The sequence below is a fragment of the Lepidochelys olivacea genome (assembly GCF_965140295.1).
Source record: "Lepidochelys olivacea isolate rLepOli2 genome assembly, chromosome: 5".
Lineage (NCBI taxonomy): Eukaryota > Metazoa > Chordata > Testudines > Cheloniidae > Lepidochelys > Lepidochelys olivacea.
Genome location: NC_140415.1, coordinates 125,907,517 through 125,934,289, shown reverse-complemented (window position 1 = coordinate 125,934,289; position 26,773 = coordinate 125,907,517). Strand labels below are relative to the sequence as shown.

Sequence of the window (26,773 nt, the reverse complement as noted above, 5' to 3'; positions counted from 1 at the left end):
AAGGTACAATCAAGCAGACATCTAAGTGCTTTCATTTGCACCCACACTTTAAGTGCAGGTGCAAAGAATGAGGCTGGTAAACAATGTGGCCTGTAGGCTCTGCCAACTGAATCCCCAGGCGGGTGGGAGGGTTTCATTACCAGCCTGTACAGCACCTTGCTGTTCTGTATGCACCGCACGGCATAGGTCAGCTCCCTGAAGACGCTCCCTTCCAGCTTGGCTCGCCCTTGCGAGCAGACAAAGACCCCACCTTTCCCGTCCCTGAACAGGCACTTCCGAATGAGGCATCCTTGCAGAGAGCTGGCAAGAGACTGGGCCTCCTTGTCCCTCTGCAGCTCCTGCTGCAGAGTTTTGAGCTCCAGGTCCCTCTGCAGGGCGGTGAGCCCATTGGTTTGCGGCCTGCTGTGGATCACGTGGGCCAGCATGTGGCTCAGACCGTGGGCCCGATAGGACAGTTTGTACATTGACCGGTCATCTTCCTCATTCTCGCTGCTCGTGCTCAGCTCACCATCACTAGAGTCTGTCTCCAGGGTCATGGCTTCCCCCTCCTTTGCTGTATAAAGTTTGCCATTAACTTCAGCCTCTCTCTCACCTGCTTTTTCAAGCACCAGCTGAGTCTTGGAAGCAGGAAGTAAATTATTTTGGTCCCCACCCACCACGATCTCACAGGTCCTTAAGTTCCTCGCTGGCGGACCGCCCCAGCCGCCCTGCTTCAACGCATTGCAAAGCGCAGGGTCTGATGCCTGTAACAACACGCAGTGGGACTTGGCCAGTGTGGTTAGGTGTTTGCAGGCCCAGTTCCTCTCAGAGGAAGGGATGCCCTCTATGGTGACAGAGGCGTTTTCGCTGCCAGTGAACTCACAGTTTTCCAGGACCCCAAGGGCCACGCTGTGGAAATGGATGTTGGACTGATTGAAGGTGCAGAACTTCACCTGGCATGTCCCCGGGGCGTGGATCTGCAGCTGCCCATTCTCAAAGTTGCAGTTGTCGAACTGGACGTGGCCAGAGGTTGTCTGGAGAAGAATGATCATGAGACAAAATAAATACAAAAATAACTCACATTCCTGGGGATACCATTATGTCCCATTCCACTTCTCAAACCATTCCCCCTCCAAAACACACACATCTAGTGGCACAAGGAACTGGCATGTGTCATGGGTAACTGACACCCATTGGCTTCTGCACCACGAATCCATGCATTTAACTGCCCCAATCTCAATCAGTTACCTTTATGATGCTAGATAGCGTGGCATGCTCCAGCTGCCACATCCCATCAACTAGGTGGCTCAACATGACCTGTTGTGACCATTGAACTGAGCAACATCCATCTACTATGAGCTGGTCCCTACCCTTGGCAGTTTTAGTTGTTGTCAGCCTTTTTTACACAAGTTGTTGGGCTCAGTACAGGCGTAAGCGGGTGAAATGTAATAGCCAGTGATATAGAGGAGGTTGGACTAGACATCCTAATGGCCTCTTCTTGCCTTAATATTTATGAATGTACCAGGAGCATATACAGCATCTGCTCTACATACTATCACACATGCTCCATCTGTTGTATGCCAGGTCCCAAGCATTCTGCAAGGAAGTTAAATGTTTCTCTCACACATCTATGGGTCAGCGTTAGGCAGGGAGATTTGCCTTAGCACTGGAAACTTCATTCACTCTTCACTGTTGTCCATGTGAACGTGGCGCTGGATTGCTGACATCTGTCATGTCGTCAGCTGTCCCTTCCATGGCTCGGGAGGCTTTGTGACACAAACCAGCATAGCCTGTGTGCAGAAAGCCTTGGAGATCAGCCTCAGTAATCTTTATATACCTTGTGGTGAGAAAAGACAGGACTCTCCTACAGGAGGTGCTATAAAGCTCTCTGCTTATCCCCACAACAAGTATGAGACACGCAGTGTCAGTGTCCCCACCTTGCACTGACAACATACATGAGCCATGACCCACAGGGATCTGGTACAGTGGTCCCCAAATAGTGGGAGAGATTTCGATAAGAAGATACAATCAGTGACTGGGAACAGGAGTTCCCAGGCCACAGGAATCATTTTGCACAACTCTCCAATTTTTATAGCTGACCTTTCCTTCATCAGCCACACATTGCACATTCCCAGGGTAAAGGAGCAGACTTTCAAATCAAAGTGCTAAGATAAACAAATGAAGAACATTGCAGTATTTTAGTGAGAGATCAGCTAGATCGTGCATTTAACACCTACACCTTTACCCCTCCTCTTTTTTTAAAGCTACTTAAAAGGGACACTGTCAAGTCAATTTCAGGCTAAACAAATTATTTTGTAAAAGCTTTTGCAAAATCTAAGCTCAATTCATGGCTCCATCTTCTTTTTAAAATAAAAACACCAGTGGGAAATGGGCTTATTTGGAAGGAAACATTCTCCATTCACTGTCTGCAATCCAAATGCTGAAGCGTTGAGCTGATTATGATCCAGAAAGCAAAACTGACGATCAATGAAAGGGAAATGTATCTACTTTCATTGTGGAGGCTGAGAGAAATGTACAACGTCACTAAACAGCATGCAACAGTGAAGAGTAAATTAATCTGTGTTTCAATAATCTAAACAAACAGAGCAGGAAATCTATTGTTTATTAAATACGATTTTTTTTTACCCTGACAGTTTTTCCTTTTAATACTTGTATAGCACTTTTCCTCTGAGCATTTTAAAAACAATTAAGTTAAATGAAGTAGATAATTAAATTATTTCTAAAAGCAACAGAGTTCCACTACTCCTGTAAGGTAGGTTTCCATTTTACACACAGCTCAACTGAGGCAAAGCTCTAGAGGCAAGAGGTCAGATTTTCAAACTTTTACTCCCATAGCTGCGCCTCGAGTAGCCCGATTGGCTTCAGGGAGTACAAATATCTGGCCTCAAGGTGACATGGGCAAGGTCAAACAGCTACCATGCCAAAAAGAGAATTCAGGAGTCCTGACTTCTCCAAGCCTTGGTAACACTACTAAAAAAGAGCATGAATGATATCATGTGTGTGCATCCTCCAGGAAGACATGTCATAGGGACCAGTCTGACCTGCATCTCACAGACCACAAATACCACCCAGCACCCGCACACTAAATCCAACAACCAGAATTAGATCAAAGTATTACAGCCATCAGGAGACTAAACTACTGTGAGCCACAGGCAGAGAACAGGAGGGACTGAGGTGCACCGGCGCCCAAAGCCCTGCAATGGCAGGGAACTGATTTACTGAGATTCACCCAGATGCCCCACACTCCAAGCTGCAAAGGAAGGCAAAAACCCTTCCAGGTCCTGACCCGGTGGGAAATTCCTTCCCAACCCCACATATGGCGACCAGTTAGACCCTGAGCATGAGAGCAAGAACCAGCCGGCCAAAGAAGAGAATGCTCAGTGCCGCCTCAGAGCATCGTCCCACCCCCACACCCCCCCATGTCCCATCTCCAGCCAGGGCCACCTCGAACGCCCTAACAACACCCATTGTGAGAGTTTCAGACCCACCTTGTACACAACGGGGGTGAACCAGGCTGGCATAAAGACCACGTTGCACAGGCGAGTGGTTGGGCAGTGCTGATCAATGCTGACCAGCAGGGCCACATCTCCTAGCTTCCCCTGCCCCACGATCTCCACTGGCACCTTGAGGATGATCTCGCTCTGCTCTTCGTATACCCCCGGCAGCAGCACGATCCGGTCGTAGACATCGGCCGAGGCCAAGGCGGCTCGGAGGGTATCGAACTCGCAGCCCTGCCCAACGCGGAGGACATGGCGGTCCTTCTTCCTTCGGAACAAGTAGAAGCATTTGGAGGACTCAAAGTCCTGGGCGTTTTTGGTCCAGGTTTTTGAGGCGACGTAGTGCTGTTTGAAGGCTTCCCGCCAGGACTGGGGCTCCACATCAGGCTGGTTGGGCCAGTTCGGGTGTCTGCATTCAATGCAGCCAAGGCACAGCTGGCGCCATCGGGTGTTATCCAAACTGAGGATCAGCTCGCACCAAGCTCGGCAAACGAGACTGCAGCGGCCAAGGTCGGGCAGACGCAAGTAGGATAAAATCAGGCGCCACAACTCCACCGGGAGACCACTGACCTCCATCGTCACCTAGCAACAGTGGGACACAGACAGGCGTTAGACCATCAAAGGCAGGCATTGGTTAGACCTGCGACAGTTCCTTCCTGCGGCCTCAGTCTCACTTCATTCCCTGTAGCTGTCCGCTGGGTTTCTTCTGCGACCACTAGCTCCACCCCCCCCCCAAGGGCTGGCTGTGCTGCCTTTGCCCTTCTCCTGGCCCCTGCTGACCCAGAGAGAGGGGCCAGGACTGAAAAGTGAACCCAACCTGCCTGGATGGCTGCGCAGAGCGCCAACAACTCACTCCCTGCAGAATCCAAGTCAAGGCTTCAATGCACATCAGGGGCCTCATTCAGCACGGCCCGGCGCCTCACCCAGTGCCAAGGCAGAGCCCGGTGCCACCCGACCAGAATGATGGCCTTTCACAGCCACTGGGCACTGATGTAAAAAACAACCACCTTACCTAGCAGCCGATGGGCCCCTGGAGCGGGTGACCTGGAGACCAAGGAACCAATCAGGTACGCCTGTTCTCTGGGCCAGACTCCGTGTTGCCCTGTGACCATCTACACCAGTGCAAAGGGACAGGTATAACAACCCAAACAGCATGGGCACAGGGTGTCTTCAGCAGATGGGTGTTTCGGGAGACAGACCGGGGGCTGCTGCAAATCCCCTACAGGCTGTGGGCAGGAGGAGGCACAAATTAGAACAGGCTATATCAGAGGCTGAACCTGCCCTTATAGGTCTAAAGGAGGATCAGGGTGGTCATGGGTTGCATCCTCCTGATCCTCACGTTCTACCCATGCTGCCGGCTGCTCAGCTAGCCAAAAGACAAGGTTGAATTTTTTAAGTTGACTGGGTGTTTAGAACTGCGGGGCTTTGAAGACTCCTCCTCTAGGGCATAGTTTGGGTACTCAGCTGTCAGGCATGGGAAGACAGTAGATCTTCCCCTACAGAATATAGCTGCCTCTTCGTGAGCAGCAAGATCCTTACAGAGCTGGATATTTAGCCCTCCCAAGATTTAAAAAATAAATCCCTGCTACTCCGAGACCCATAGGGATTCTGGAAGCATGAAACACGCTTCCGTTATCCCTCTGTAGCAAGCTGACTTACTGGCTGGTTAAAAGAAAAGGAGTACTTGTGGCACTTTAGAGACTAACCAATTTATTTGAGCATAAGCTTTCGTGAGCTACAGCTCACTTCATCGGAAGCATACTGTGGAAAGTGTAGAAGATCTTTTTATACACACAAAGCATGAAAAAATACCTCCCCCCACCCCACTCTCCTGCTGGTAATAGCCCATCCAAAGTGATCACTCTCCTTACAATGTGTATGATAATTAAGTTGGGCCATTAGGCTTGAATAGAGACTGGGAGTGGCTAAATCATTATGCAAGGTAACCTATTTCCCCTTGTTTTTTCCTACACCCCCTCCCCCCCCCAGACGTTCTTGTTAAACCCTGGATTTGTGCTGGAAATGGCCCACCTTGATTATCATACACATTATAAGGAGGAGTGATCACTTTGGATGGTCTATTACTAGCAGGAGAGTGGGGTGGGGGGAGGTATTTTTTCATGCTTTGTGTGTATAAAAAGATCTTCTACACTTTCCACAGTATACATCCGATGAAGTGAGCTGTAGCTCACAAAAGCTTATGCTCAAATAAATTGGTTAGTCTCTAAGGTGCCACAAGTACTCCTTTTCTTTTTGTGAATACAGACTAACACGGCTGTCACTCTGAAACCTGGCTGGTTAAAGGCTCTGCTATTCAGCCCTGTGGCTTGACATCTCTTGAGATGTTGTGTGAGATGAGTGACTCTGTCCTGTCACATCCAGGTAGCTCTTAGAATCTCAGCACAAACAGGGCTGAATTTTAGGCTTGTAGTCTGTAACACTCATTAAATTCTTCAGATGCACCTTGGTCACTCTAGGATGCCCAGGGTGGTAAGCATTGCTTTTCATTTCTATCCTGCAGCTTCAGGACTCCCAGGAAAGGGGAGTGGGGGATAAAAAGGACTACCTGGCTCTATAGATCCTGCCAGCACAATAATCCCCTGTGCTGTAAAATAAATCAAACAGAGGAAGAGGTAGCATTGTACCTCACACTCAGAAATGAAAGGCATTTGGGTTTAGGGAAGCAGGAAAATCTCTGTGTGGAAGGCGCTGTCTGCAGAAGGTCACAGCAGACAACTGAAGGAAGGAGTGAAATCCAGGGCTTGACGAGAGTGTATTTACCAGGAGAACACTGAACCGTTTGCATGAAGTGCCGTGGCACTCTGCAAAGTGATGACGTAAAATGACACTATCTGGCTGAACAGAGCTTCTGGTGTGCACTGAGAGTCAGACCTATTGGCTCCAGTGACATAAATAAGCTTTTGCTGCTTTTTGAGTTCTGACGGTCTTAACGCAGCTATGGGTCTGTGAGCCAGATTCTAGTCCAGCTTGTGCATCATCCACAAAACGGATCACTCAGTTCTAATCAGTGAATCGGGTGCAGACGCAGTGGGGCTGCGCTGGTACCAGTAAGGCAGTGGTTCTCAAACTATTTACCACTGTGGGCCGCATATGCAGCTCTCTAAGTGTTATGTGGGCTGCATCCAAACAACACGTATACTACCTTTATAGCCCTGAGGAGGTCACATGGGCCACAGGTGTGTGCTCATTGGGCTGCAAGTGGCCCACGGGCCACAGTTGAGAACCAATACAGTAAGGGCTCCCTTTTAAAACAAGAGTGGGTACAGGCCTGACCAAGGGTAGCATCTGGCCTTTATCCGGTGCCTTTATTACTAGAGATGAAGTGCAAAGAGAAAAGGACCTAGCCTGACCTCAGAATATAATATGCTTGCAAGATGCTAACATCATGGACACAAAATAAACTGGGAACCTCACAAACAAACCCCAATCACGTGACACAGCAGAACTGTGCACTAAGGTGAACTTTCCAAGGCGTATGCCAGAGGTTGGCTTCCCAACAGGCAACCGTATTAAATGAGGAACTATGGTTTATGAGACGGATGTTCCCTTTTGGGGGCCTGATCCCCTAGCCACTCAAACTACAGCTTCAGGCCTTACCTTTGGGGAACCCATCATGACCTTTTGGATTTACTTGGAATCCACCTGAGCCAGGACAGTCATAGCCAGCTTCTTGACTCTGTACAGCTGGATACCCCTATGCCAAGCTCAGGAGAAGTGGGGCCAGCAATGGCTGATGAAGTTCTGGAGCTCTTGCCTCTGCTTCTCATTCTTCATTTGGGACACAGGTCTAACTAGGAGCGCTTGGAGATTCTCTGCAGCCTGATTTCATCAGCTCAGTATTTTTTTCAGGGGAGGGGCCGGGGAAGGAGTCAGTCCTTCAAACAATTGAAAACTGTGCTTCATATTTCAGAAAATGAGTTGTTCTTTCATTGGTTTGGATTCCATGATCTGAGAAAGGGAAATCCAGCTTCTGAGCTGAAACAGACTTTAATTAACATAAGAAGCCTGTAAAAGAGGCACTTCTAAATGATGGAACATTTGTATTCAGATCAATAGATGAGGGATTAGCCATGAAGAACCCTGGGGAACGTGATTTGGGATGCGTTCTCAGCTGAGCTATGCTCACCGGTTCTCTGTTATGATAAAGAGGCAGCTATGTGAAGCAAACCCAGAGGATTACATTTCTTCCATAATGATGTGCCCAGTACATCTTGCACCATCCCATATTCACCTTTCCAGTGATTTCACTGGGGTTTGGATCATGCCCATAACACATACAGAAGTTTCTCTTTACTGCCCACAAATGTCACAAAGAAACAGAGACAGTAATTAACTGTTGAAAACTTAGATCAGCGTTCAAGGATTAGTGGGTCCAGACATTATGTCAAATCTGTCTCCACAAGAGATTTAAGATAATTTCTCTCTATTTTAGCTCATTGTTATATTTGTTAAATATTGTGCTCCTTCTCCCATGGGCCCAACCCTGCATTCCTCCAATGGGAGGGCTGGGTGCAAAAGGAACATAAGACCTAGCTGGCTGGCTGAAATCTTAACTCCACTCAAGTCAGTGGCAAAACTCCCTTTGATTTCAACAGGACCAGGATTTCACCCTGGATTTCTACCTTAATTGCAAGCCACAATACATCTCTCTCCTACTGGAGACTTGCAAGTACAATCCTCACAACAATATTTTCATAATGCCATGCTATCCGTAGCTCTCAACAGACACAAATATTTATTCTCGGCAAGCATGAAAATGGCTAAAAATAAAATGTTCTGTTAATATGAGCTCTGTGGCTGGAAATGTCATTACTGGTGACCAGGAAATAAATCTATAATGAAAAATAGGGTCCTGAATCTTCCACCCAGGCTCTCCTTATTGCAGAGCAACCGTGTTGAATTAATGATGTATATTACAGAAGTGTCTAGAAACCCCAGCTGAGATCAAGCCCCCAGTGTACTAGGAGCTGCACAAAGACAGCACCTGCCCCCAGAGAACTTACCACGTAAGCAGACAAGACAAGCAAAGGGTAGGCAAGTGGTTTGCACAACGTCCAGGGGAAGGCCACTGACTGAGCGGGCACAGAACCCAGATGTCCTGAGGCCCAGTCCAGTGCTCAGTCTACCAGACCACACGCCTCAAACACAGTGTGGTGGTTCTGGTCAGTGGCTCTAAACACAACATCATATGGTTTCGTATTTACTCTTTCCCAATGACCTACTCATTTGACTTTATCACCCCTTACCAGCTGAGTCATGAGCTCAACTTGTTACTTGAAAAATCAAGCTATGTTTCATAAAGTTTAAAGTCAGAAAGAACCACTAGCTCATTTTTCTGTGGATCACAAGATATCAGATTGCATCCAGGTACCCCTATGTTGAGCCCAGTGACTTTAGTTAGACTAAAGTAATTGGCCGCAGAATTTTTATGACTTGTGATGATATATGAATCAGAAAAAAAGTAAACTCAAGTTACTTCCCTATTACTAGGAATCTAGATTATTCAAAATAACCATTTGGGAAATCTAATTTACTTTTTACCATTTATACTGGTTATTTATATGGCTGTCAAGAAATTGAAAATGTAGAAAACATCCAAAAATATTTAAATAAATGGTATTCTATTATTGTTTAACAGTGCGATTGTGATTAATTTTTTAAAATATATTGATTTCACTTAGAACACAAAATACAAAGTGTACTGTGCTCAGTTTATATTTATTTTTTATTACAAATACTTGCACTGTAAAAAACAAAAGAAATAATATTTTCAATTCCACCAGCAGAAGGTTGATTTTCTTTTTTGGTGGTTCGGGTTCTGTAGTTTCCACATCAGAGTGTTGCTCTTTTAAGAGGTTTCAGAGTAACAGCCGTGATACTCTGAATGATGCATCCGATGAAGTGAGCTGTAGCTCATGAAAGCTCATGCTCAAATAAATTGGTTAGTCTCTAAGGTGCCACAAGTACTCCTTTTCTTTTTGCTCTTTTAAGACTTCTGAAAGCAAGCTCCACACCTCGTCCCTCTCAGACTTTGGAAGGCACTTCAGATTCTTAAACCTTGGGACAAGTGTCGTAGCTATCTTTAGAAATCTCACATTGGTTCCTTCTTTGCGTTTTGTCAGATCTGCAGTGAAAGTGTTCTTAAAACAAACGTGCTGGGTCATCATCCGAGACTGCTATAACATGAAATATATGGCAGAATCTCCCCCAAAGAGTTCAGTCACAAATTTAAAGAATGCATTATTTTTTAATAAGTGTGATCAGCATGGAAGCATGTCCTCTGGAATGGTGGCCGAAGCATGAAGGGGCATATGAATGTTTAGCATATCTAGCACAGAAATGACTTGCAATGCCGGCTACAAAAGTCCCATGTGAACAGCTGCTCTCACTTTCAGATGACATTGTAAATAATAGGCAGGCAGCATTATGTCCTGTAAATGTAAACAAACTTGTTTGTCTTCGCAATTGGCTGAACAAGAAGTAGGACTGAGTGGACTTGTAGGCTTTAAAGTTTTACATTGTTTTGGTTTTGAGTGCAGTTATGTAACAAAAAAAAAATCTACATTTGTAAGTTGCACTTTCACAATACAGAGATTGCACTGCAGGACTTGTATGAGATGAATTGAAAAATACTATTTCTTTTATCTTTTTTGAAGTGCAAATATTTGTAATAAAAATAATAATATAAAGAGAGCACTGTACACTTTCTATTCTGTGTTGTAATTGAAATCAATATATTTGAAAATGTAGAAAAACATCCAAAAATATTTAATACATTTGACTTGCTATTCTATTGCTTAACAGTGCAATTAAAACTGCAATTAATATTGATTAATTTTTTTTAATCACATGAGTTAACTGTGATTAATCGACAGCCCTGGTTATTTCCTATCCTAAATTTGATTATTGTCTTTGTTCAAGCTGAATAAATTTCACTTTTCTTTCTAGTCCGTTTCATTTCCTGGTGTTAGGATAAGGTCACAAATTCTACTAGGGCAGGTGTGGGCAAACTTTTTGGCCCGAGGGCCACATCTGAGTATGGAAATCGTATGGTGGGCCATGAATGCTCACAAAATTGAAGTTGGAGTGCAGGAGGGGTGAGGGCTCTGGCTGGGGGTGTGGGCTCTGGGGTTAGGCCAGAATTGAGGAGTTCAGGGTGTGGAAGGGGGCTCTGTGCTGGGACAGGGGTTTGGGGCATGGGAGGGGGTCAGGGGTGCAGGCTCCGGGTGGCGCTTACCACAAGCAGCTCTTGGAAGCAGTGTCATGTCTCCACTCCGGCTCCTATGTGGAGGTGCGGCCAGGCGGCTCGGCGCGCTACCCCATCTGCAGGCACCGCCCCTGGAGTTCCCATTAGCCACAGTTCCTGGCCAATGAGAGCTGCAGGGGTGGTGATTGGGATGGGGGCTGTGTACGGCGCCCCCTGATTATCCCTAAACATAGGAGCCAGCAGAGAGGGGGCATGCTGCTGTTTCCAGGAGTCTCGACATATGCGAGCGGAGAGGCCTCTGACCCTGCTCCCCGGCTGGAGCGCGGGAGCAGAGCAAGCCCCAGACCCCGCTCCCCAGCGGGAACTCAGGGGCCGGATTCAACAGACTGGAGGGTCGGATGTGGCCCCCAGGCCATAGTTTGCCCACCTCTGTACTAGGGCATATTGCAAAACAAACACAAATTTGCATTGAAACCGCTTACAATTTGTATTAAAAAATGCTTAGAATCATGTTTTATTTTCTATTTCTTACACAAAATTGAAATTCTGGGTCTAAGTCATCTAATAAGCTTTAACATTACCAAAACTAATGATTACTTCTTTATATGCAGCAGGAGGTTCTGAAATCTATTCCCCGGGGTCATTCAGGAAGAAGTCTTTGGGGCCCTCACTTACGACTGAAGGCTATGTGACCCTGGAAGTCTTACAGTCTTTTGTCTTGCATAGTCGTAATCATGGCCGTCACAATCAAATAGCTATCAGAAGTACAATAGTTAAGGGAGTAGCGTTCTACCCAGGGCTTTATATGGGAAATTTATTAGTCCTGGGCTCCCTGTTATTCAGCTACTATCCATTATAGTTACAGAGTATCTCAGAGAATAAAGTAATAGTGGCAAAATCAGATACCCTACTTCTTTGTATTGTCCACCTTGTCTGTTTAGACTGGGGGTTATGGATGGAGTCCGGTAAGGATAAATTAATAATAAGTATTATTATTTATATAACAATAACAACAAAGATCACCTATAAGCACTTGTATAGCACTTTATATGTCCCAGTTATTGTATAAGCACGAGTTGATCCTCACACCCAGACCTGTGAAGTGTGCTAAAAATGATCTTCCACCTCCAACATATTGGGGAAGTGAGGCAGGGAGCCCTGGTCAGTGAGTGGCAGAATCAGTATTTGAACCCAGAATTTCCTCACCAGCCCACGCAGTCCCCAAAATGTTTTAGAGTGATCAAAGAGTACATGGAGATCACTGCATATGCCAATCTGAAGCCCATAATATGCAGCTACTGCTGATTCAGGAAAGCACGTACACCTGGGCATAAGTCCATTTCCATTTAAGTGCGTGGTGTTAAAACAGGTACTTACACGCTTTCTTGAAGTGAGATACTTTCCTGAATCGGGGCCATGTTTTTTGAACTAAAGAGGGCACCACCAATTTATAATCAACTCAGTTTCAAAAATGAAGTTAAAAGTCATATTCACCCTGCCCTGAGTCCCTGGTCCATTTATGGGCGTTTACAGTAATTGGTCAATGTTTTCTATTTTCCCTGACTGCTTTTGTGAAAGACTCACATCAACAGGGGACACTTACTACAGAGGGGAAAACAATGATGCTTATTGTACACAAAGCACTGTGGAAGCCACAGGGTAAACAAATTAAAAAACAAACCAACAGCAGACTTTCCCCCGCTTTGCTCTCTTTAAGCTACAGTCAGCTGAGCTGCTGCTTGTAGGCAAATAAATAAATACATAAATAAAAATAACAGTCAGACAGAATGTGATTTTTAAATTGATGGTGTCCTTGTAGCTAAATTAATCAAATCACCACAGATACACCGCAGGGCTAAATGCAGTAAAAAGGACCACCTTGTGCATCTCACCGCTGCTGGACGGTCCCTTCTGGCCTTAAGTCTATGAGATGAATGGTACCGGGGGAAGGGTCTGTCTGGCAGCTTTAAAGCTCTGTTTCATTATAACAAATCCTCTTTTGCCTGTGAAATCTTCAATTAGACAACTCATTTTTTCAGTGGATGCAGGTGTAAGGGGTTTGTAAAGGTCAAATTTACTTTTCACAGCTCTGCTAATTAGAGGTATTCATGGGATGAATCCACCGAAATGAGACAGAAGATAATACCAGCCCAGGTTTCTAAAAGATTTCACAGACATCGGTCATAGACATCCATCAGCAGCAGAAAATATGGCTTGAATAAACAGGAGCAGCACTGGGCAGCATACACCATCATCAGGGGACATGAGTGACTTTTAGAGGATCTGGACTTTGGGGTAAAAGGCATTAGACACCACACATGCATTCAGTCTCTTCCCACTACACAATGGGAGCCTCCCAGCTCTCACCAGAGAAATGCTTTTGACAACAGCACTAGCCTGGCTTCTCCTAACCACGATCAGACACAGTCCCAAGCTTCTGGGGTCACAATCTGCCCCCACATGCACAGGAGCAATTCTTCCAGAGATCAGTGGGACTGTGCACACCTCCCTTTAGTGCTAGCCAAAAAGCCACAGATCTCCTTCACCCTGTACCCCATCCGATCTCTGCCACCGATCTCCTTCACCCTTCCTATCTGCTGACTGGCAGGGACGTCCGGAACCAGGGAGGAGTCCCAGAGATCTTCATTGTCCTCTGCTTCTCCCGCAGACCCCACCAGCCCAGGAGGACATTGAAAAGCCACTGGAACAGTCTCCCCATTCCCAAAGGAGGGAGATTCAGTGGGAGAAGCTCGCATACCGATTGTCCCAAGAGGGACAGTCAGTGCAGCCCCAAGCCGGGATCCAGCATCATCACCGCATCATGCAGGATCAGGGGCTCAAGGACTCCCCGTGCCAGGGGAAGGCAGAGCCATTGGGAGCTCCAGACAACAGACCTGCCACCCAGCACAACACTATCCTCCTCCTCAGGGCACACAGCTCCATTCTCAGCTGTTGCCAGCAGCTCAGGGGCCTCCAGAATCTTCGCCCTGTCAGAAACAGTCCCACGGAAACCTGTCCCATCAATCTGTTCTTCACCCCCATCTCTAGAACCTGCCTCTGTTTCCGCCGCAGGGAGGGAGCCCTCAGCCTCCAGGACTCTCCCCTGTCCAGGCACAGTGATGGGGTCACAGCAGAGGGTTTCTCGGGGGGGTAGGGAGGGCTGCTCCCTGGACAGCAACAGGCCACATAAGGTGACGGGGGATAGACTCTGACAGTGCAGATGCAGGTTCTGTCTCCTGCTGGTCCCTTGCTGTTCCGATCCCCATCTCACTATCCTGGAGTCCCCACATTCGTACCAGGGACCTCTGAGCCAGCAGCAAGTAGGCAGGAATCCCTGAAATAAGTACAGTCACCCCGCAGGAAACATTTCATGTTTTCCAAAGTAGCAAACACTGTATAACCAGCCCCATCTATGACACCAGGCGCAGGGGTTACATAGAACCACATACACCTGGGGCTGGAACGACAACACGCCTCACAATGGATTCATCCTGACAGCAGGAACTGCCTTCCCCTAACAGGAGAGATCAGACAGTGGCGTCTCAATGTGGAAGGGGGCACTGGAAAAAAACAGCTTGAATGAGGAGTGCAGAGACAGGAGAAGGGCAAAAACAATAGGTACAAGTCTTTTAGGAGCCTGCCAACCCACCCGTTTACAAATGTACATCTCCAGGGGGAGCTGAGACAGATGAGGGCAGAGGAAAAATGGCTCATTTTTGCTGGGTGAGAGACCTGGGTTCAATTCCTGATCCACCATAGGCTTCCTTGTGCCTCAGTTCCCTATCTGTATAAGGGAAGCAATGACACTGCCCAGCCTCAAAAGGTTATCGCAAGGATAAATGCATTAAAGTCTGTGAGCTGCTCAGATACCAGGGTGATGGGCCCAGATAAGTACCTGAAATCAGACATGCTTTATTAACTGGTCTGGGGAAGAAGACAGCTCCCTTGACCCCACCCCTGGTGCACTGTACCAGGTGGCTTTGCAGAGGAGGACAAAGCAGCCAGTTGGTGTCTGGAGTTTCACAGGTGGGGTGATTATATACAGGCTGCAGCACTGAGGGCTGTTCAATAGGGCAGCTGAATGGCAAGAAACCATTGAAAATGGTGGGAACAGGAAGGGAGACTAACACAAAGGCTCCCCATGGCAGCAGAGAGATCTTTCTGAACAGCAGCATTTCCTCAAGGGGTCAGGAACAGCTCACAACACAACTAGATCCACGAAGCTATCTGAAATCTCCAACCTCCCTCGGCCGATTCTCCCCACCAACCTCCCTCGGCCACTTCTCCCCACCAACCAGCCTCCAACCTCCCTCAGCAACTTCTCCCCACAGACCCACCTCCAACCTCCCTCAGCCACTTCTCCCCACCAACCTCCCTCGGCCACTTCTCCCCACCAACCAGCCTCCAACCTCCCTCAGCAACTTCTCCCCACAGACCCACCTCCAACCTCCCTCAGCCACTTCTCCCCACAGACCCGCCTCCAACCTCCCTCAGCCGCTGCTCCTCACAGACCTCCCTTGGCTGCTTCTCCCCACAGACCCGCCTCCAACCTCCCTGGACTGCTTCTCCCCACCAACCTCCCTGGGCCACTTCTCCCCATGGACCCGCCTCCAACCTCCCTGGACCGCTTCTCCGCACTGACCCCCCTCAGCGACTTCTGCCCACCGACCCACCTCCAACCTCCCTCAGCCACTTCTCCCCACCAACCGGCCTCCAACCTCCCTCGGTCGCTTCTCCCCAGAGACCCGCCTCCAACCGCCCTGGGCTGCTTCTCCCCACAGACCTCCCTCAGCGACTTCTCCCCACCAACCCACCTCCAAGCTCCCTCAGCAACTTTTCCCCACCAACCTCCCTCGGCCACTTCTCCCCCCAACCGGCCTCCAACCTCCCTCGGCCGCTTCTCCCCACCGACCCACCTCCAACCGCCCTGGGCCGCTTCTCCCCACCGACCTCCCTCAGCGACCAACCCACCTCCAAGCTCCCTCAGCAACTTTTCCCCACGGACCCGCCTCCAACCTCCCTCAGCCACTTCTCCCCACCAGCCTCCCGCGGCCACTTCTCCCCACCGACCCGCCTCCAACCTCCCGCGGCCGCTTCTCCCCACCGACCCCCCTCCAACCTCCCGCGGCCGCTTCTCCCCACCGACCCCCCTCGGCCACTTCTCCCCACCGACCCGCCTCCAACCTCCCTCAGCCACTTCTCCCAACTGACCCCCCTCAGCCGCTTCTCCCCACGGATCCGCCTCCAGCCTCCCTCAGCAACTTCTCCCTACAGACCTGACTTAGGGACAGTGCCTCAAAATCGCACCGTACCCAGGACTAAATGTGCCATTACTGCCCCAGGGTGGGACCAGAGGAATCCTGTTTCAGAAGCACAATGCCTTGGTGGGCAGGCAGCATACCCTCCCTCCTGACCCACCTGAAATAAAGTCATGAAGGTAGATCTTTGTATTCCCCTGCGGTAACATTCCAAAAAAGTACCTACTCCGGGTTTAGCGTAAGGAAATATATTAATCTGGTGTACACAATGCAGCCAATTATAACAAGTAATCCAGCAGTACAGAAAACCACGTTGGATGCCCATGTTAGAAAGGTACCACCACCTTTCCCTTTTGCTTGTATTCTTATGGGGTTTCATGCAGTTTTGATCAAAAGACTGGCAGATCTCCGAGATCCTGCATTGTTCCAGGTTCTGACTATTGAATGATTCCCTCTCCTCTCCATTCTGCCATGGATCATTCTGTTTTGAAACAACACCCTACTCTGAGGTCACCTCATATCAAAACCCTACTGCACGCGAGGAAAGAAAACCAAAAGTCCCACCACTCATTTTAAGCCACCCTTCCAATCACAAAATAGGTTAGAGATGTAGCTCTGCATACTTGCAAGTAATTCTAGAGACCGATCCTACCTCCACTAACACTCAATTCCCTTATTAAAAAATATTACCCCAGTAACTAGAGAAAGCACTGAAATCACTTTAAAAACCACATGTTCGACAACTGATTCCCCTACGGTAAGTAATTGACTTCAACAGATGTTCTATATATTAAATCAAAACAATATTTAAAGCAACAGTCGAGCTCTGGTGGCCAAATATCTGAATGAATGGTAGAAAAACTGCAGAATGCAGTGAGGAGTAAAATGTGATAGAAAATACACCTAACAAAAGAACAAAGGGGATACATTTACTATGGCTACTATAAAACTATTTCAAAACACAACACAACTATTTCAAAACACAACTTGTAAGTGAGCAGTAAAAGAAACCGGTTTTCTTTTCCGTGCTGTGCCTTAAAATGGTTGTGAAGACACTCACTGATGGGTGCCTCGCGGTAGCAGAGGAGCCCTGGCAGCCTCACCCGCCACACAGCACTCATATTACATACCTCCGGTCCTCTCACAAGTGTGTGTAAATCCCCTGGTTTTCGGAACACGAGTTTCAACAGAATTCGGTTTCCTCCAGGACCATTAGCACAAGTTACCTTAACTTGACCGTAAGTACAAGTTACAGATGGTTTCCCCCTCCTTAAAGCAGCCTCCCCTCGAGGCTGCGTTCACACACACATTATTCCCCTTCCGACGCAGAAATGGCAAGTTTTTGCTCCCAGCCGCCTTCCCAGCCGAGGGCGAGGGTCACGAAACTGGCCTCACCGCAGCCTTCACCAGCCACCCCGCGGCACACCGCAGGGAGAAGAGCCAGGCTCCGAGCCAGGGCAGGGCTGCCCATCGCCCCCCATCACTGCACAATCAACCCCGCGCCTGTTCCCGCCCGCCCGCCCCGGGCAAGTTTGCAGAGTTCGCCCCCCCCGGCACCTTAGATCCTGCCGGGGAGCCGCCACATCCCGGCTGCGGCCGCGCAGAAGCTGCGGTGGGCGACGCTCGCCCAGCAGAGCCGGGAGGAACGAGTGGGAGCCCCCCCCCCCGCCCAGACCATAGAGAGCCGGGAGGGGAGAGAGAGCCTCTCCCGGGGTCGCGGCGCTGCGGCACCCGGCGCGTGGGCGGGGAACGCTGGGAGCCGGGCGGGAACAGGGTGGGGGGGGCGGCGCGTGCCTCTCCCGGGCGGTGGGAGCTCAGCGCGCGCCGGGTCCTGCGGCGGGTCCCCTGGCGCCCCGCGCAGGGCTGTGCAAGCTGAGAGCGGGGCGCTGGGGGAGCCACTGACCCCGCTCCCCCCCCGGCAGCTCGGGCCTATTCATCATCATCATCATCACGCCCAGCTCTCCTCCAGCGCTTTTCAGGGGCCCTGGCGGCCCTTTGCCCCTAAGGCTGTTCGCGTGGCTGCCGGCGAAGGGGGTGTCTAGCCAGCATCACGCAGCCAAGCGCCCAGCCCGGGCCCACAGCTGGGGCTTTCGAAACAGCGGTGTGGACGGGCTGGAACCCAAGTTCTGAAGCCACGGGAGGGGGGCTTGCACTAGGGTGGCCAGATAGCAAATGTGAAAAATCGGGACGGGAGGTGGAGGTGGGCCTCTAGAAAGGAAAAAGCCCCAAATATCGGGACTGTCCCTATAAAATTGGGACATCCGGCCACCCTAGGGCCTGTGGGTCGTGCCACAACTTCCAAGCACTGCTATGTGTATTGCGCTCCGTGAGCGCGGCTAGCCCCAGGCTGTGGGCCCAGGCTCACTCCAGCTTGCTGTGCAGCCCTATCCGGAGCTCATGTATACGCTCCAGCTGATGCAGCTGTGCCGCTGTAGCATAGACACTTCCTACCTCCACTGAAGGGGGTTTTCTGTGTTGCTAAGCCCCATGTCTCTGACAGGTGGTAGCTAGGTCGATGGAAGAATTATTTAGTCAACCTAGCTGTGCCTGCACCGGGGCTTAGGTCAACCTAACTACGGCGCTCAGGGCACGACGTTATTCACAGCTTCAGCAACAAGGAGCACCTTAAAGAGTAACAGATTTATTTGGGCATAAGGTTTCGTGGGTAAAAAACTACTTCTTCAGATGAGTGGCATTAGCTACATGGATCTAATTTTTAAGCGTAGAGCCACCTTAAGGGACCTACCTGCGAATTCTCCGGGAGCAAAGGGATCCTTGGATGGGGGTGAGTCAATGGGGCTCTGCCAGCTCTGTGCCCCACCTCACTGCCCCAAGCGTAGTGGGGTGTTGCAGAGGAAGACACGTAGCTAGAACATGCTGCACCCCACAGTGATTCTTTGATACATAGATTCCAAGGCCAGAAGGGACCATTGTGATCATTTGGTCTGACCTCCTGCATAGCACAGGCCAGGGAACTGCCCCAAAATAATTACTAGAGCAGAGCTTTTAGAAAAACAGCCCACCTTGATTTTAAAATTGCCAGTGATGAAGAATCCACCATGACCCTTGGTAAAATGTTCCAATGGTTTAATGACCCTCATTGTTACAAATGTATGCCTTATTTCCAGTCTCAGTTTGTCTCACTTCAGTTTCCAGCCATTGTATTGTGTTAATGTCTTTCTCAGCTAGACTGAAGGGCCCATTATTAAATATTTGTTTCCCATGTAGATACTTATAGACTGTGATCAAGTCACCCCTTCACCGTCTCTTTGTTAGATGAAATAGATTGAGCTCCTTGAATTTATCACTATAAAAGCAGGTTTTCTAATCCCATAATGCTTTGTTCTAGGTGAGCCTTCAGTGGGCCTGACTGTTATAAAAAGGCCGTCAGCTGCTAACTAGCTGAGCGGTGAACAGTGGAGAGGCTAACAGAGGGAGTTTGCCTGGGGAGAGCCCACTGAGGCTTTCATCTTGGAGGCTTCTCTGAGTAGTTACTACAACACCCGAGGAAGCTCTTAGAAGGAAGGTAATATGGTGGTGAGTGTTCAGCTGTTGTTACCTGCACAGGACGTGCCATGTTTGTCTTTCTTCCACAGGACAGAAGCGACTTTGTCTGTACAAAGTGCAAGCTGGTCTCCATATTGGAAGAGAAGGTTCAAGGTCTGGAGAAACAAGTATCGACCCTGCGTTGCATAAAAGAAACTGAAGATTTCCTGGACAGATGTCAGGATATGCTTCTACGAGCACAACGTTCTGAAGATTCAGAGCAGGCTGTGCAGCAGGACAGAAGGACGGTAAAGAAATTTGGCAGCATGTGACCTCCAGAAGAAGAAAGGGGACCGTCCATGTACCAGCAATGCAGATACAGGTAAGCATCCATTTTCATGTTCTCTCCACAGGTACTAATGCGGAGAATGGACTAGATGATACATCTGAGGGAAGGGAGCAGAAGGAGACTCCGCCGATTGGAAGGCATGAGATGCGCTGTCTTAGGGAAGGGAGTTCCACGACCACCACTTCCAAGAGAAGGAGGCGGGTGGTGGTGGTCGGGGACTCTATCCTCAGGGGGACTGAGTCATCTATCTGCCGCCCCGACCGGGAAAACCGAGAACTCTGCTGCTTGCCAGGAGCTAGGATTCATGATGTGACGGAGAGACTGCCGAGACTCATCAAGCCCTCGGATCGCTACCCCTTCCTACTTCTCCACATGGGCACCAATGATACTGCCAAAAATGACCTTGAGCGGATCACTGCGGACTACGTGGCTCTGGGAAGAAGGATAAAGGAGTTTGAGGCACAAGTGGTGTTCTCGTCCATCCTCTCTGTGGAAGGAAAATGTCTGGGTAGAGACCATTGAATCGTGGAAGTCAACGAATGGCTACACAGGTGGTGTCGGAGAGAAGGCTTTGGATCCTTTGACCATGGGATGGTGTTCCAAGAAGGAGGAGTGCTAGGCAGAGACTGGCTCCACCTAACAAAGAGAGGCAAGAACATCTTTGGAAGCAGGCTGGCTAACCTAGTGAGGAGGGCTTTAAACTAGGTTCACCAGGGGAAGGAGACCAAAGCCCTGAGGTAAGTGGGGAAGTGGGATACCGGGAGGAAACACAAGCAGGCGAGCGCGACGGGGAAGGGCTCCTGCCTCATACTGAGAAAGTGGGACGATCAGTGAGTTATCCTAAGTGCCTATACACAAATGCAAGAAGCCTGGGAAACAAGCAGGGAGAACTGGAAGTCCTGGCACAGTCAAGGAATTATGATGTGATTGGAATAACAGAGACTTTGTGGGATAACTCACGTGACTGGAGTACTGTCATGGATGGATATAAGCTGTTCAGGAAGGACAGGCAGGACAGAAAAGTGGGGGGGGAGTTGCATTGTACGTAAGAGAGCAGTATGACTGCTCAGAGCTCCTGTATGAAACTGCAGAAAAACCTGAGAGTCTCTGAATTAAGTTTAGAAGCATGAACAACAAGGGTGATGTCGTGGTGGGAGTCTGCTATAGACCACCGGACCAGGGGGATGAGGTGGACGAGGCTTTCTTCCGGCAACTAACGGAAGTTACTAGATGGCAGGCCCTGATTCTCTTGGGAGACTTCAATCACCCTGATACCTGCTGGGAGAGCAATACAGCGGTGCACAGACAATCCAGGAAGTTTTTGGAAAGAGTAGGGGACAATTTCCTGGTGCAAATGCTGGAGGAACCAACTGGGGCAGAGCTCTTCTTGACCTGCTGCTCACAAACCGGGAAGAATTAGTAGGGGAAGCAAAAGTGGATGAGAACCTGGGAGGCAGTGACCATGAGTTGGTCGAGTTCAGGATCCTGACACAAGGAAGAAAGGAGAGCAGCAGAATACGGACCCTGGGCTTCAGAAAAGCAGACTTTGACTCCCTCAGGGAACTGATTGGCAGGATCCCCTGGCAGAATAACATGAGGGGAAAAGGAATCCAGGAGAGCTGGCTGTATTTTAAAGAATCCTTATTGTGGTTACAGGGACAAACCATCCCAATGTGTAGAAAGAATAGTAAATATGGCAGGCGATCAGCTTGGCTTAACAGTGAAATTCTTGCTGATCTTAAACACAAAAAAGAAGCTTACAAGAAGTGGAAAATTGGACAAATGACCAGGGAGGAGTATAAAAATATTGCCCAGGCATGCCGGCGTGAAATCAGGAAGGCCAAATCACACTTGGAGTTGCAGCTAGCAAGAGATGTTAAGAGTAACAAGAAGGGTTTCTTCAGGTATGTTAGCAACAAGAAGAAAGTCAAGGAAAGTGTGGGCCCCTTACTGAATGAGGGAGGCAACCTAGTGACAGAGGATGTGGAAAAAGCTAATGTACTCAATGCTTTTTTTGCCTCTGTCTTCACGAATTAGGTCAGCTCCCAGACTACTGCACTGGGCAGCACAGCATGGGAAGGAAGTGACCAGCCCTCTGTGGAGAAAGAAGTGGTTTGGGACTATTTAGAAAATCTGGATGAACACAAGTCCATGTGGCCAGATGCGCTGCACCCAAGGGTGCTAAAAGAGTTGGTGGATGTGATTGCAGAGCCATTAGCCGTTATCTTTGAAGACTCATGGCGATGGGGGGAGGTCCCGGATGACTGGAAAAAGGCTAATGTAGTGTCCATCTTTAAAAAAGAGAAGGAGGAGGATCAGGAACAGTCAGCATGGATTCACCAAGGGCAAGTCATGCCTGACTAATCTAATTGCCTCTGTGACGAGATAACTGGCTCAGTGGATGAGGGGAAAGCAGTGGACGTGTTATTCCTTGACTTTAGCAAAGCTTTTGATACAGTCTCCCACAGTATTCTTGCCAGCAAGTTAAAGAAGTATGGGCTGGATGAATGGACTGTAAGGTGGATAGAAAGCTGGCTAGATCATTGGGCTCAACGGGTAGTGATTGATGGCTCCATGTCTAGTTGGCAGCCGGTATCAAGCGGAGTGCCCCAAGGGTCGGTCCTGGGGCCGGTTTTGTTCAATATCTTCATTGATGATCTGGAGGATGGCATGGACTGCACCCTCAGCAAGTTTGCAGATGACACTAAACTAGGAGGAGTGGTAGATACGCTGGAGAGTAGGGATAAGATACAGAGGGGCCTAGATAAATTAGAGGATTCGGCCAAAAGAAATCTGATGAGGTTCAACAAGGACAAGTGCAGAGTCCTGCACTTAGGATGGAAGACTCCCATGCATTGCTACAGACTAAGGCCCGAATGGCTCGGCAGCAGTTCTGCAGAAAAGGACCTAGGGGTTACAGTGGATGAGAGGCTGGGTATGAGTCAACAGTGTGCCCTTGTTGTCAAGAAGGCTAATGGCATTTTGGGATGTATAAGTAGGGGCATTGCCAGCAGATCGAGGGACGTGATCGTTCCCCTCTATTCGACATTGGTGAGGCCTCATCTGGAGTAGTGTGTCCAGTTTTGGGCCCCACGCTACAAGAAGGATGTGGAAAAATTGGAAAGCATTCAGCAGAGGGCAACAAAAATGATTAGGGGACTGGAACACATGACTTATGAGGAGAGGCTGAGGGAATTGGGATTGTTTAGTCTGCAGAAGAGAAGAATGAGGGGGGATTTGATAGCTGCTTTCAGCTACCTGAAAGGGGGTTCCAAAGTGGATGGATTTAGACTGTTCTCAGTGGTAGCTGATGACAGAACAAGGAGTAATGGTCTCAAGTTTCAGTGGGGGAGGTTTAGGTTGTATATTAGGGAAAACTTTTTCACCAGGAGGGTGGTGAAGCACTGGAATGCATTACCTAGAAAGGTGCTGGAATCTCCTTCCTTTGAGGTTTTTAAGGTCAGGCTTGACAAAGCCCTGGCTCGGATGATTTAGTTGGGGATTGGTCCTGAGGTCCCTTCCAACCCTGATAGTCTATGAATCATTCTCGTGGCTCTTCTCTGAACCTTCCCCAATTTATCAACATCCCCCTTGAATTGTGGGCACCAAAACTGGACACCGGATTCCAGCAGCAGTTGCATCAGTGCTAAATACAGAGGTAAAATAACCTCTCTGCTCCTACTCGAGATTCCTGGTGATGCATCCCAGGATTGCATTAGTCTTTTTGGTCACAAGGTCACACGGGGGGCTCATGTTCAGCTGATTTCTACCAAGACCCTCCAAATCTTTTTGGGAGTCACTGCTTCCCCCCTCCTGTAAGGATGGCTTATATTTCTTGTTCCTAGACGTATGCATGGACATTTATCCGTATTGAAATGCGTATTGTTTGCTTGAACCCAGCTTACCGAGGGATCCAGATCACTCTGAATCAGTGACCTGTCCTCTTCCTTATTTACTGCTCTCCCAATGTTTGTGTCATCTGTAAACTTTCTCAGTGATGATTTTCTATTTTCTTCCTGATCATTGATCAAAATGTTAAACAGCACAGGGCCAAGAACTGGTATGTTGGAGGTGGCCATAAGCTACAGTAGCCATCAAGCTGGCTTGTAATATTCCACTTACAAAACTGGCCCACTGCAGTGTCCGATGTGGGGAATACAGATGTGGTGTAAAGCCCTTTCCCCAACCTCCACAGGTTTGCACTGAGCATAGCTTGGGCGGACCAGAGTATCAGGGCCACAGTGTTAGGGAATGAAGAAGCATGTGGCTAGCACTACATGGGGCTGACTTGGGCTCTTTAAGTCACAGCTACAAATACGTTTTCTAAGCTGAGTCATGTACGGAGCAGGCAGGCCTGGGGTGGGAGCATGTCGTCTTTCCCATAGTGCTGAGCAAAAAGCCGAACACGTGGATGGTTCTTTAGAATGAGCATATGGAATCATTCCTGTTGCGAGGGTCTGATCCTGGATCCAGAACCCCGCAGCAGACCACTAAGCTCTGTTTATAAGGGTGTAGGCAACCTCCAGATCCTTTGGCCTTTTGGATAATTTGTCCCAATCTGCAGGCTGCTCGCTGGAGTTTGCTGGCATTCAGATTTTTACTGTATGCTGTGGTCTCTTTATGTTGCATTAGTAAATTAGCAGTACTAAGATTGGTACCACTTACGTATTGCGGAATATGCCTCAGTTAAGCTGTGCCTTCTATGTTGGAGGGCCTAGGAGTAATGTAGATCTGGCCACGGGGTGGCGCTAGAGCGATACAAAGTAACAAGCCCTTCTGCAAAGCGACATTTACACTTGTGCGAATCGTTTACATGGTATTGAGAAAAGCTGTGGTTTGGTGTATCCATCGAGCCTGGGGGACTGTATTCTGTAAGATCCCTGACTGTAAACTCCTTTGGGGCAGGGAATTTTTTTTGTTCTGTGGTGGTTCACTGCCCAGGGGGGCTTCGATCCTTGATTAGGGCCAGGAGACATTACTGCAATGCAAATAATAATTGCAAGGTATCACTGCTTTTAAGGACTTGTGGACTTCATACAGCATTGCATACGTGATAATCCCCAGAGATCCCTATCAAGCCTGAGGGCACAATGATGGTGTCTATATAAGAATAGTCCTACTTAACATGTTATAGCAACTCCCCTGACAGAAACATAAGAGAACTTCACCGGACGGACACACACACACACACACACAGAGTGGGGTTTAGGGTATGGCTGCATAACACTGCCTTGTAGTTATTGTACACTTCCTAAAAAGGAGTTTAAATACCCAACTACGGGAGAACCAGGAAATGCGGAGTTAGCCTCTCTGCCTGGCACCCTTGCAAGAATGTTAGAGTTGTAAGGAAGGATAGGCTTATGGTTAAAAAATATCTGGTCTGTGACTCAAGGAAACAGGATTGATTCATTGCTCTGCTTCATTTCTCTGTGGATCAGTAAAATGATCCACAGCTGTAAAATGGGGGTCAGAGCACTTCCCTACTGCCCGATGGGGTGTGAGGATACCAAATAAAAAGAACTAAGGATTGTGAGGTGCTCTTATGCAATGGTGATGGGGGCCAGCTAAATACCCAGACTGATAGAATAAAAAATAGCGAATATCCGAGCAGCCGGAAGGGCTGAGTTAAGGTGACTCTTCTCACACAATCTGACCCTTTTACTCACCTAGCCAGCGCTCAGACTTATGTCCAATATGATTTTTCCCACAGATTTCAACACTTTTCAGAAACAATTGTGCCCCACTTCTGCATGCTTAACAAGGCCAGATGATGGGGTGTTCTGCCTCCCATGCTACAAGCTGCCGTTATCCCAGTCGGGCGCCAGCTCAGAGCAGTGTCCCAGTTACCACCCTGTATCCTCAGTTGATACAAGGGGTAAGATATTGCCAAAAATATTTTAAAAGAAACGAGAGAAAGTTCTCCCAGTCATTACCCAGCATGGTCAGACCGCCTTCATTAAATAGATACGGAGCAGGTAACCTGTGACAACTGATGACTCTCTGGCCTAGTGGATAGTGCACTCGCTTATATTTTTATTAGTGAATGGACAAGTGATACAATAAAGATGGAAGAAAGTTCAGTGTAACTGGGATCCGGATTTTCCAGATTCGGTGTGCTGTTTGCTGCTTCCTCAGAAGAGAACTTATGGGATGCACAATGAAAATGGAGCCGCATTGTCCCCAGGCTCTGGACTGGGACTCAGGAGACCTGGGGTTTATTCCCAGCTCTGCTACTGTGTTCCTGGGTGTCCTTGGGCAAGTCACTTCCCCTTTCTGTAAAATGGGAATAATGATATTGCCCTCCTTTGTAAAGTGCTTTGAGATCTACTGTGAACAATGCTATAGAAGAGCTAGGGATTGTTAATTAGCTACAGTAATAACTCAACAATTCGCATACACTTGTAAATTGTATTAAGCGAAACTGAATGTAAAGATGAAGAAATTACAGCAAATATATGTAATGTTAAATAATATGATATTAAATGAAGAAATGTAACATAGGATATTAACATTTTTCAAGAAATAATGTCACTCAAATAACAAAGTCTTATTGTACAGTGGTGCATTGATACTAATTTTGTACTTCTCTGGATAGGTCATTGTGTTCTATATAGGTTCTTACACTGCTCATCACTGTAGTACCTGAGCACTTGAGTGTAAGGATCCACTTGGGTCTCAAAACCGCCTACCCAGAATAGCACCGCACAAAGTCTTCAGAATTCTGTTCAGCATCACTAGCTTCTGCTTGATTATCAAACCACTGAGCCAACTCCCACAAACACCAGGCTTCCAAACTGCAAACTTCACTGAGGAATAACAAGTAACAGCAAAATTAGACTTTAATAAATCAGGATTATGAGGCTGCTTCTCTGTAATCGGCTGGAGATCCTGATAGCACTTTAATGCTCTTCACTGGTGATGCTCTTACTTCAAATTCAAAAACTCCCTTCCAACA

At 48.3% G+C, this 26,773-nt stretch overlaps 1 protein-coding gene and 1 long non-coding RNA gene across 7 annotated transcripts in view; one reads left to right on the top strand and one right to left on the bottom strand.

The window, feature by feature from the left end:
• The window catches only part of FBXO10 (F-box protein 10), a 63,390-nt gene extending 45,749 nt beyond the window's left edge, over positions 1 to 17,641 (bottom strand). Inside the window, exons 1-4 of one of the 6 annotated variants that reach the window (XM_084628762.1) lie at positions 17,541 to 17,641; positions 4,510 to 4,723; positions 3,489 to 4,079; positions 141 to 1,013 (exon numbers count right to left, since the gene is read on the bottom strand). In XM_084628762.1, the coding sequence (XP_084484888.1) occupies positions 141 to 1,013; positions 3,489 to 4,073 (1,458 nt within the window). In that variant the 5' untranslated portion in view covers positions 4,074 to 4,079; positions 4,510 to 4,723; positions 17,541 to 17,641. The other 5 variants (XM_084628766.1, XM_084628767.1, XM_084628763.1 and 2 more) reach the window with 5 other exon arrangements.
• A 1,452-nt stretch (positions 17,642 to 19,093) lies between these two features.
• On the top strand, positions 19,094 to 26,255 carry LOC311520881. Its single transcript, XR_014711724.1, has 3 exons — positions 19,094 to 19,509; positions 19,580 to 19,851; positions 25,529 to 26,255. It is a non-coding gene; the product is annotated as an uncharacterized lncRNA (long non-coding RNA).
• Positions 26,256 to 26,773: the final 518 nt, after the last annotated feature.